The sequence below is a fragment of the Diplotaxodon limnothrissa genome, linkage group LG8, assembly GCF_057381915.1.
Source record: "Diplotaxodon limnothrissa isolate DT_005_m linkage group LG8, D_limnothrissa_male_GT1.1, whole genome shotgun sequence".
NCBI classification, from domain to species: Eukaryota; Metazoa; Chordata; class Actinopteri; order Cichliformes; family Cichlidae; genus Diplotaxodon; species Diplotaxodon limnothrissa.
The window spans coordinates 3,718,221-3,730,973 of record NC_140603.1 but is presented as its reverse complement, the minus strand read 5'-3'; the positions used below and the strand labels follow the sequence as shown (position 1 = coordinate 3,730,973).

Genomic DNA, 12,753 nt, shown 5'->3' with positions numbered 1-12,753 from the left:
TGAATAATTACGCACACCCCACTTTGCAGTTATTTATTTGTAAAAAATGATTGGAGTCATGTATGATTTTGTTCCACTTCTCACGTGTGCACCACTTTGTGTTGGTCTTTCACGTGGAATTCCAATAAAACTGATTCATGTTTGTGGCTGTAATGTGACAAAATGTGGGAAAGTTCAAGGGGGCCGAATACTTTTGCAAGCCACTGTAAGTCAAAGACACCTTGTCCAATCTCTCCCAAACTTCACAGTCCTGATGAGAGTGCCAATTGTCAGCATTAGTTAATACCAAGTAGTGGGAACCAGAAATGTCATTTTTTAAATGGTTGACAACATCCACCTCAAAATCAATCTGAAAGAACATCAGACCTTGATGAGTTTAGTGGGAATTAAAAAAAAAAAAAGAGGTCTCTGTTCTGCCTGAGCCCGAGCCTGGTTTGTTCCAGCCAAAGGTCTCTATGCCGTCTGGTCCTGCTTCGTCCGCACCAGGATTCCTCCGCCACCAGCCTTCAGCCAAGCTGCAAACGGTGGTCACGCAGCCAGCCCCCTGACTTCCACCATCTCCATTGCTGTCCACGCGGGCAGCCCCCTGAGCTCCACCGTCGCTGCTGCTGGCTTCAGAACCTCAGAGTCTCTCCCTGTGGCCGAGTAGTCCCCTGGAACAGTTTTTTGAACCTTTGCTCCTTGTTATATTGTTTTGAACTTACTCTGATAAGCTCATCAGGAACAGGAAACTTGTTGCAGATCTCAGAGTTAGTAAACCCAGAGTTTATTTTCAAAGTGATTGGCCCTGATTTCAATTACTTTGTTTAGTTGTAGTTGCTGTTTTTAGATGTGTCCTTGATCCATCACAGCTGATTCAGATGGATAAATGACCTCCTCAACATGTCCTGAAGTTCTCCAGAGACCTGGTAATGAACTAATCATGTGATTCAGGTGTGTTGACCCAGGGTGAGATCTAAAACCTGCAGGGACACCGGCCCTTGTGGACTGGGATTGGGGACTCCTGATCTAAGACATCGAGATGGGGTGGTGATCTGAACCAGATCAGAGAGATATGGAGGAGAGAGATGATGAATAGCCTTAAATGTGTACAAGAATATTTTGAAATTGATGCGATATTTGACTGGGAGCCAATGAAGCTGCTGCAGGTGATGTGGTGGACAGAAGGGGTCCTGGTGATAATGCGGGCAGCAGAGTTCTGGATGCGTTGGAGCTTGTGGATGGATTTTTGAGTAAGACCAAAAAGAAGTGAATTACAATAATCAATCCAGGAAGTAACAAGGCTATGGACAAGAATGGCAGCGGCATGTGGGGTGAGAAAAGGACGGAGACGATTAATGTTGTGCAATTGAAAATATGCAGACCGAGTAACATTATTAATGTGTGAATTGAAAGATAGAGTACTGTCAAGGATAGCACCCAAGCTTTTCACAGAGGAAGAAACGAAGATAGTAAGTTATTGATAGTAACAGAGAAACTGTTGGTTCTGGATAATGTTGATTTAGTACCTACCAAGAGAAGCTCGGATTTATTACTATTGAGTTTGAGAAAATTAGAAGAGAACCATGAATTTAGTTCGGCTAAACAGAGGGTGAGGGAGGAGGGGGGAAGAGCAGAATCAGATTTTAGCTTGCACAGGTTGCAGGTTAAGGCAACTTGTGACCTACATCTACCATTTATATTATCAGAATCAGAATACTTTATTAATCCCGAAGGAAATTAAGAAATTATCTACCGTTTATATAGCGCTTTTCTAGTCACATGGCCACATAGTGCATTAGAATACAATAATAATACATTTTATTTAAAAGCGCCTTGCAAAACACTCAAGGTCGCTGTACGGGTCAGCCCCCGACTATGAGCATGTCAGAGCTTCTCCTCCAGCTCTGCGAGAACCACCTGCTCCCGTTCAGCGACGTCCCGAACAGTGATCTCTGGGGAAATTTCCTCAGAGCCACAAAACACTGCAGACACGGACTCAGAGACAGCTTCGGCCAGCGGTTCCAGCCCAGGCAACTGCTCTGACGATACTCCGGACTCTGGCTGTGCCGACGTGCGTCGGCGACGAGGGCGCCACTTTTTCCTAGCAGCGGCTGTTAATGCGACATTGATAGCTGTGACGGCTGGCTCCTCATCCTCCGACCACATCCTCACCAGAAATGAGGCTGGAGAAGCGAAGTCCGAACGGAATGGTGAGGGTGAGCAGCTTGTGCATGATGGAATTGATGGAGGCAGCTCAGTGAGCCAACCCTAATCGCCTCGGAGCCCCAAGACTGTGGAAACGGCGATGGGGAAGTTGCGTGACAGCGGGACGGTGGTGACACAGCGGCTGCTGCTGAGGACGGGGTTTGGAGGATGGTGCGGAGGTAATCAGAAATCAGGGGGGGTAACGCCTCCCATAACCAGGGAAACACAGTGACGCTCACCCGCAATGGGTGGAGTAACTCCTCCGTATCCTCCTCCCCGGAACGCTGCATCCACTTACAGCATAGCGCTTCCACTGTCTGAATAATCTCTCTTCTCTGTGTTGCTGGGTCCATACTGGTTGTGTCGTACTGTCACGATCTGAGGAGACAGACCGTGCGGTGGTGCGTGTGGTGAACCCAGGTGCGAACACAAGAGAGTAGACCGAAGTAACTTAAACTGAAAGCGAGCCTTTATTATGGCTGAAGACAGGTCTCAAACAAAGCAGAAATACCGTGACTGAACTAAACTAAACTGGGGAACGGATACTGATAAACTATGAAGACTCAGAAAGCTATGGCTAAGAATACGAAAGACTGGGCATGAAAACATGGAGGGTGGGAAACACAGATGACGCGACACAGACTGCATGAAACACAGAGACTAAATACACATGAGGGATGATCAGGATCACATCAGGGGAAGTGGCCACACATGGAGCACAGCTGACACACATGAACCTAACGACAGGACAGGAGAGGTGAAACTAAATACACTGACATTGAATACAGACTTTCAAAGTAAAACAGGAAACATGGAGATTAGACATGACATGAACTAAACATAACCACGCAGACATGACGCATGAACCAGGGAGACTTAGTACAGGGGGAGATGACATAAACAACTAAGAAACAAAGGGCTAAACAGCACCCTAGAAATTAACTAGACAAACTAAGCTAAAGCATAAATGAATACAAAAGATACATAAAACTCAACACTGGGTCACACGACCCAGGACCATGACACCACCGTTTGAGAAAGACTGTTGTAGAAGATCCTTTTTCTTCAAGGTCCTTTAATATGCTGATAGGGTGATACTGAATAAAACATTCAGCACCTTCCTATTCAAAGGATACTTTTTATGTAACGTCACTCTCACTTAGTATGTGCAAAACAGAAGCAATTTAACTTTTTTTGCCATCTTTGACAAAACATAGATTGTGCACTTCTTTTTCAGGATCTAAAGAGAGTGCTATCCTTCCCCCCATACCCCGGGGATTACCTACATCCAGTGGTGTATGCCTGCACCGCAGTTATGCTGCTCTGTCTGCTTGTCTCCATCATGACTTACATTGTCCACCACAGGTGAGACCTTATTACAAGATAATTTCACACTTTTCATTGCACAAAATATTCACATGCCTATATGTATGTTGTGACTTTATATCATAAAGGTGTCTGTATATCTCATAATGTTTCTTTATCCTCATCTTGTGTCTGTTAAAAACACCCACCTTCATCCAGAATGAATGTGCAGAAGCAGACAGGTTTCAAGTACAAAGTAGAACTGTCCACTTCAATTTAAACCTCCCAAAACTTTTGTGTTGCTCTGCAAAAACAGCATATTAATTAAGATCAAGGAGCTGAAGCTGAAGGACAATCCATCTGCTCTGATACAAGGCTGGATTTTTCCGTTAGAAATTGATAGGGACTTTTAGAGATATTGAGTTATTTTATGAATGAACTGCACAGCCCATCCTGTTACAAAGGAGAAATTTATTACAAACACGTTTGGTTTATAAAACTAGTATTTGGTGCATTTGGTTCTGTCCTCATGACAGAAATGACTTTATTTTATATAAACATGTGCCATTACCTAATTCTAAAAGCTTGTGTTACACAATTAACATTTTTCTACCATAGAAAGCAATTATATGTGTCAAAAAAATTTATTCATTACAATAATTACTGATTTTTCTTTTTTCTTTTCTTTTTTTTTTTTTTTAGCACTAAAGCGCTAAATTACTTAAAATGTCATGTCCCAGGTCAGTTACCAATATCAAAAAATCTAAAAACTTTTTATGTTGTTTCTTACTATGGCATGTGTTTACTTATAATATTATGCACATGTTATTTTTTCCTCCCCAAATTTTGTCCCAGGTCAAAAAATAAATACATTAAAAAAAACCTCTAACTGACACCATTCAGTTCATCTTTAACACAATAAATCCCAACAGTACAGTCTCTTAATACCTAAAGAGGGTTTTGTGCTGGTACAGAATGTTGAAGGACCAGATTTACTAATAAAACTGAGAACTTGAGATATCAAATGGTCTTTGATGCAGTCTGCAAGCAGCCAAAGCAATGAAAAGGTGCTGTTTAGTACAATGTTTTGTGATTGATTTCTCCTAATGACAGTCAGCAAAGAAGAAAATACATTTTTCCCTATTGACCAGATGTTATGTGGTGCTCACTGACCGGTCTTCAGACCTGTGAGACTGAAGCCTTAGTTAACATATTCTTTTATATGTGGATTTAATACTTTAATACTTCTAAATTATAGTCCAAAGGTGACAGTGTGACTCCTGTGTTCATTCCCACAACCTTCTACCTAATTTAAGCTAAGACACTATCTTTCTGATGTTTAAATTTTCTCCTTGTTTACAGTGTGATCAGAATCAGCAGGAATGGCTGGCACACACTCCTCAACTTCCTCTTTCACACAGGACTGACATTTGGTATTTTTGCTGGTGGAATCAATCAAATCAACTTACCTTTTGTGTGTCAGATTGTAAGTGTTGTGTTCTTAGTTTCTTACTGTGGTGATGTTTCAAAGTTCTGTTAAGGGCACTTAACTCTTAAAAGAATGTTAGCTTTTATTATTTTTTTGAATCTGAAGATATTGGTTATTTTATATTAGACTGGCTTCCAAATTGTGTGACTGAGTATAACATGAAAAGCCCTCTAGTCGGTTAAAGTCAGGTTAAATGTAAACACTTCACTTTATTAGGTACACATTGCTAGCACTGGCTTGGATCCCCATTTTACCCTGGGAACTTCCTTAATTCTTCATGATTTCACAAAGTACTGTAATTATTCCTCAGAAATATTGGTCTCCATAGACATGTCAGCAATACACAGTTGCTGCAGACTTCTTGGCTACACAACCGTAATGTAAATCTCCTGTGTTCAGAGATGCTCTTCTGTATAACGTGGATGTAATGAAAATAATTGTACTGGTTTTTGCGTTACTGTACTTGGAGCTGATAGGAAGGCACACCTGTTCTATAAACCTCAGGGATGGTTTTATGGAAAAATAGACACATTGGCTGTAGCTTGCCAAGTGTTACGATCATCTCTCCAAAACTTTTATGGTTGAAAGATACAATAAAAGGGCGGCTTTATAGTTCCACCTCTGGTACTGAATATTTTTTACATTCAATATGAATGTAACTTTTTTTGAATAAGTAGCATAATTTAAAAGATTGTAGCTGATATAACAATGCCTCCCATTTAACGGCACACACACATAAACAAAGTTATTTTTAGATCATATGTTTTCATGAACCTTCAAAGGTTCTGCTTCTGCACCGTTTTGCTGTTTTATCACCAAAGTGAATCATGAATTAATTATAATCACAATATGACTGAAGCTCAGTGCACGCTTTTGGAGCTTTTAATTTATTCAGTCCTTAGACATTGGAACTGTTCAGTGTGCAGCATATTGAACACCTAATAGAGTGCATTTTTGTTCTATGATGATTCCCAACTACACTCTTAAACTTACTCCAGTTCACTCAATTTTTATGATGTCTATTTCAACCTGTGTTAGGTTGGCATTGTGCTCCACTATGCTTCTCTGTCTACCATGCTGTGGCTGACCTTCACTGCTAGAAACATCTGTAAAGATGTTTCCAAAGACCCACTTCAGGCACAGGAGAGGAATAGGGCTTCCCAGACTCGTACCAAACCAGCCATCCTCAGGTAAGCTGTAAACAGGTGCCTGCGGGTACAAGCAGGGCTGAGCAGTGTTCATCAGTCATCAGTATGTGAATGAATCATGACTGTCCTTGGGTCATTTTCTCACTTTTATATTTTTCTGACTTTTATCATAGCTAATTACTAATTTTTACAGTGTTGAGTCAATTGCTTCTTATCTGCTCTTGCATATTTGAGAATACTGTTGACAGCAAGAGCACTCAGAGAGTGCAACTCCCCCCAAAGGGCAAAGGCTTTACTAAAACTTCTATGTCTTATGATGTTTTTATTACAACATGCTGCCTCTTATGGCATCGCTGTGACATCACAGGGTGTCGTATTGAAAAAAGCTCTCTTTCACTTGATACATTATTCAAAAAATTTCTTGAAATTTTTCTTGAAATTTTGACCTGATTAAAATAAAAAAAATAAATAAAAATTAAATAAGCTCTAGTTGTTAGTGGTATCTAGCTTCACACAGTATTTGAGGATACCAGCAGCACAGAATATTTGAAAATGATATTTTCTACCCCTCAATTTTATCTGCACCTCAGACATTGAGGGTTTTGTCCAGCAGTTAGGTGCTCGTGTCACATATGTGACATGCTCGCCTGCACTATGGAGAGGGGATCGATATGTGTGCATCTGTGACTTTGTTAGTGGGTGGGTATGAATGAGTGAATGGCCTGTGTGTGTGTGTGTGTGTGTGTGTGTGTGTGTGTGTGTGTGTGCCAGGCCCACACACACACACACACACACACACACACACACACACACACAATTATAAACATATATAATTTCTCTCTCTCTCTCTTGCTCTGTCTTTATAGAATACATATACATATTCAATTCACTTCAGTTTTATTCATACAGCACTAAATCACAACAATAGTGGCCTCAAAGTGCAAATATTGTTGATCCTACAATAATACATGCAGAGAAAAACCCAACAATCATCAACAATCAATATGACCCCCTATGAGCAGCACTTTGGCGACAGTGGGAAGGAAAAACTCCTTTTTAACAGGAAGAAACCTCCAGCAGAACCAGGCTCAGGGAGGGGCGGGGCCATCTGCTGCGACCGGTTGGGGTGAGAGAAGGAAGACAGGATGAAAGACATGCTGTGGAAGAGAACCAGAGGTTACAGTTTTTTACAGCCGCTAGGACACATGTCTCAATACTTAGGTCACTTTTGCAAAACTCTTCACACAATCCGTCAGCTTGGCAAAGCAGTTCATTTCACATTCAAAATGCACTACAACTACCAAAACACTTTATTCAGGTCTCAAATAAACTCATTCTTCCAGAACACTAGCAAAGGTTGACAGCCGACAAACACACTTTGTCACCCACAAAACAATGACCTAAAAACACTAACAACATGTAGCATTACACAGTGTTTTCTTGTGTAAAACAAGGACACATCTCTGTTTATAATTTCAATATATGTTACTGGAATGAATCAGACATCATGCAGAATTCGTTAATATTTGTTTATGTATTTTTATGTTTTTGCACTAAGTAATCCCAAAATACAAGAATTTGTATACACACCATCCACTGATACACATACAATAGTAATGCTAATCTACTCGGTCTTCTCCATTTGGCCACAGGTTCTCATCCACATCACATCTTATGTCATCTAGGGCAACACACCTAGGAAAGAATCTTCTGGCTGCCAGAATTGAAGGAGTTGAACAATTGAAGGAGTAACACCTGTGCAGATGTTCATCTACAATGAGAATCAGCTGTGGCTGGTTAAACTGCATTTTTAGATTTAAAATATGTTTCAATAAAATATTGCTGTTGCATTTTGCTGTCTTTTCAAGTTTTGCATTGTGTTATTGTTTTGGCCATAAGTTTAACAGTTTTGAAAACAGTATGTAAGCACATGCAAAATGTCCTGTACGTACAAAGATTTTTGGCAGTTGTTGTGTCTGAGTGAGAAGATAATTCATGAAATTTGAGAGATGTAGTCATTGAATGCATTTTGTGCCAAAACAATGATAACTGGTTCTCAGTTTAGCCCACATAGACTTCTGTTGTGCTCACTGTGTGAGGAGTTTTGCAAAAGTGACCTAAGTATTGAGACATGTGTCCTAGCATCTGTAAAAAACTGTAATAACAAGTGCGATTTAATGCAGAGAGGTCTGTTAACACATAGTGAGTGAGAAATGTTCAGTTTCTATGCCATATGTTAAAACAAGCTCTAATTCTTCATGGTGAAATTTTTTTCAGATTTTATCTTGTAAGTGATGGAATCCCTATCATAATAGTTGGAGTTACAGCAGCATTTGGTATGGATAACTATGGCAGCAGAGATGATGCACTGTAGTAAGTATACTCAGATTATTATTTGTTGTTAAATATAGAACATTTAAAAAAAAACTTTCTTTTTTCATTTTTTTAGTTGCTGGATGGCATGGGAACCAAGTCTGGGTGGTTTCTATGCTCCCATGAGTCTTCTGGTCTTAGTCATGTGTGTGTACTTCTTGTGGACTTACGTCCAGCTGAAGCGCCACCCAGAAAGGAAGTATGAGCTGCGGGTTTTAAGTGAAGAGCAGCAACAGCTGTCATCAAATGAGTCGCACCATCACTGCCACACGGACACTGGGTCTGCTGGGGACTGCCAGCCCTTTGCTGCTGGCGTGTCAGTTCTGGCCAATGAGCACTCTTTTAAATCTCAACTCCGGGCCACAGTCTTCACCCTCTTCCTGTTCCTGGCTACCTGGACTTTGGGAGCATTGGCTGTTTCACTGGGACATTTCCTGGACATGATATTCAGTTGTCTCTATGGTGCTTTTTGTGTCACTCTGGGACTCTTCCTTCTCATCCAGCACTGTGCTAAGCGTGATGACGTGTGGCACCGTTGGTGGGCTTGTTGCCCATCCAGATCAAAGACAGAGGATGGGCCTGGAGAAGGACAGAGCCAGAGGCAGGAAGTCCATCAGCCACACTGCCATTTGAATTCCCCACTCTCAGTGAAGCAGCAGATGCTTTCTCCTTACCCTATTCAGAGTTCTCACCACAGAACAACACCACCTCCCCAAAGCCCAACATTAAATCACACAGGTCCATGCTGTGTGGCTGTAATGACTCCTGTTAGCCCTTCCCCCATCTCACCTCATGCTGACCAAATGCCTTCACCACGTCCACAGTCACTTCCTGATGAGCTCCCTCATCCAGCTCTTCCCCTGCAGAGTTGCATTGCTGATAGGACAAAGACACGCTCTTTCAACCGTCCACGCCAATGCTTCCAGGATTACCGGTCTCATATCACTTCCACCAGTATGGATGGGAGTGTGCACAGTACTCACCTGGACAGTCCTCATAATGTGCACCACATTGAAGCCTCACCACTGGTTTCTAATAGTCCACACCCAGATCTCCAGCTTCCGTACATCAGCCCTCATTTAGATAGCCAACTTGTAGTGTCCTGTCACAGCTTGGAACGCCAGACCTCCTGCCACAGTGTGCAAGACTCGGTTGCTTCCTGTCACAGTCATGCCCACAACATGCATGACAGTATCTCTTCCTGCCACAGCCTTCTTATGCCTTCTCATGGGGTCGACACCAGCCAGTGGCACATGTACTGCTCAGTCGATGACTCTTCCAGCACAAACTGTTGTGAGAGAGCTGATCCCGTCACCTTGCAGTATGAACAAGACCCTGACAATTTGAGCTGGATGTCAAAGACGGCAGACAAAGAAAAGATCTGTCTAGAGCTGGAACAGAAAGGTTTCCCAAGGAACACCCTACCTCGGCAGCATGGCACTGTGAACCGACGGGGACCCATTGGTAGAAACAGGAGTCTGCAGGAAGATAGCCTGTTTGGTTCAGATGCCACAGGAAACATACGGACAGGCCCCTGGAAGAATGAAACCACCGTATAGTCTTGAAATCCTTGGAGCAGTCAAACCTTCCAGCAAATGACTTTTTGTTTGGGTCCCTTTGCCTTCCAGGCCCTAAGACCACAGGTTGAGTTTTTACATCCCAGTAACATTTCAGATCTCTTTATGTCAAAGTTAACATTTTATTGTTTCAAAAATCAGATCTGAATAAACACACACACACACACACACACACACACACACACACACACACACACACACACACACACACACACACACACACACACACACACACACACACACACACACAAAATGATCAGTTAATGTTAAATATTTTTTCTGCTCCATGAAATTTAAATTGCAATCAGTATTATATATTGATCCTAAGGAGCAGCCTGAAAACATATCAGTGTTACTGAAAGAAGTTCACATTCCTCCTATAGTCCAAGGATATGCAGACAGGCAAGAAAAACTCAGAAAGGCCAGTGACAGTCATGCATCGACTAGACGTGATCAAAAAAGAACTGAAGGGTTATTTTTTGAATGAAACAGACCCAAACTTTGATACAAGACAGCGGTGATAGTAAGATTTATTGGATAAGTTCATTTACCACAGATATTAATTAAGAGAACTGATACAAGCAAAAATTTAAAAAGTGAAAATCCTTAGAATTCTTACCACTCAACAGATACTGTGAAATGTTTCAGAGCATAAAAACTTACTTTTCTTAAAAAACTAACTCTGGAAGGTGTACATCTCTCAGTAACTTTACTGTTTGAGAATTCAACAATCTTGTTATCTTGTTATCGTGTATGCCCTGCCCTTCCCAGGCGCCTCTAATCCTCCTATTGCTCTTGAACAGTTCAACTTTATTTATACAGTGCCAATTCACAACAACAGCTGGCTTAAGTCACTTTATATTGTTGTGTCTTACAATACAGATGTTTTTAATATTTTCCTTGTGATTGCTTTGGTTGCTACCAGATTGCTGTGGTCGCCTGTAGTTTGCATGCATCAGAGGTGAATTGTCTCCATTTCCAACGTGTGTTGCACTTTTCACAGATTTACTACCACTTATATCAAGTACTTAGCAAGTGTTGTCAGACAGGTCTGGCTGTTTGGCGACTGTGGCAATCTGTTACTGAATAAAACATTTGCAAGGAGGCTTTTTTGTGCAGCACTGTATACCTCTTTGTGACCAATTTTAGCTTGTGAGAGCAAATTAGTTCCCGCATTTGCCAAGTGGTCGGGCAATACACGACTGCGAATAACCTCTACTGGGAAATTTTGTCTAACAACCAAGGGATGAAAGGCAGCTTCCAATCATTCACTAGTGGTGTGTGACAGGGGCCTAAAGATGTGCAGGTTTGCATGGACACAGATATTAGTGCATATTGTGTTAGAAGGAGCTTGTTTTTCAGAGTGCAAAGTGTTGTGAGAAAATATTTATTTGAATTAAGGTTGACTTGCAGAATTCTATTAATTTCATTCTAAAAAAGCACATAGTATTTCACTACTGATGTGGTGAAATAAACTCAATAATAATAATAATAATACTAATAATGATAATAATGAATAATGATAATGTGTCTGTGAGTGTTCATTCCTTTGGAATAGAGTATAACTTCCCTGAAATGAAATGTCTTTTCTCAGCAGTGCGCTTGCACAAAACCCTTTTTTCTCTTTTCAATTAGGATATTTTGGATTCATATATCCAATACCAGACAGAAGTTGTTGTTTTTTTAAGTACAGCTGTTACTGAGACTTTGTTGAGACTGTCTAATGTTCTTCTAATTAGTGTTCTTCTAATACAGGTCAGCTCTTACGCACAGATTTCAGGTTTGCAGGATGGAATATGGTTTGCAGTTTTATAAATCCTGGGATTCACCCAAGTCTTAACCTATAGGACCACACGCAGTCCTCAGCAATTTCCATCAGAAAAGTTATTCCTTATATTATAAACATCCTTCAGCAGCTGTGGCTCACGAGGTAGGGTAGGTCATCTACCAATCAGAAGGTCAGTACCTTAATCGTCAGCTCCTCCTGTCTGCATGTTGAAGTAGGCAAAATAAGGAACTTCAAGATGTCCCCTATACATCTGTGCGAGTGTGTGCGTGAATGTTAGACAGATTCTGGGTTAGATTCTGGGTTACAATCCCTGGATCTCCATGCATTCTGCATGGGGTTTCTCCCACAGTCGAAAAAACATGCTGTTTCCCTTGGCTTGCCTAATACAGTCCCAGTGTGGGGAGTTCATAAGGAAAGCCAAAGCCCTCAGTGTTTGTGGGGGCAAATGTTATTATAAAACCAAACTAAAGAAACTCTTTAAGATTCTTACCATTCTAAATTCTTTACAGGCAAATCACTCTGGAATTTGGAGAGGCTATCATCCACATCTTCAAACAAAGTGCAATATACAGTTTTATGCAAAAAGGCAGTAGATGGTCAGTGATTGCACCTTTAAATACTTGGATCACTGGACAATTTTTTAAAGTTATATATTTGTTAATGTTATATTTCTTATTGCATTTACAAGATATTTACACGTGGAAACCCATGGAATCAGAGTGAGCATGTGTGTTTTCATGTGTGCAACAGTGCATGAGTAGGTACATAGAAATTTAGTGTGTTTTTGCTACATCTGTTTATAGGACCACCCTTGCAGAATGAGTTTAGTGAATATCTTGGTGAAGATTCATTTATAAAGTCTATGGGTTTTTTATTGAGACATTT

General features: G+C 41.0%; 1 protein-coding gene across 1 annotated transcript; it reads left to right on the top strand.

Moving 5' to 3' along the window:
- The first annotated feature begins 2,287 nt into the window (after window positions 1–2,287).
- On the top strand, window positions 2,288–10,061 carry adgra1a (adhesion G protein-coupled receptor A1a). The gene is made up of 6 exons (XM_085361766.1): window positions 2,288–2,366; window positions 3,405–3,552; window positions 4,855–4,978; window positions 6,020–6,171; window positions 8,407–8,502; window positions 8,579–10,061. The coding sequence occupies exons 1-6, from the start codon at window positions 2,288–2,290 to the stop codon at window positions 10,059–10,061; spliced, it is 2,082 nt and encodes a 693-aa protein (XP_085217892.1).
- Window positions 10,062–12,753: the final 2,692 nt, after the last annotated feature.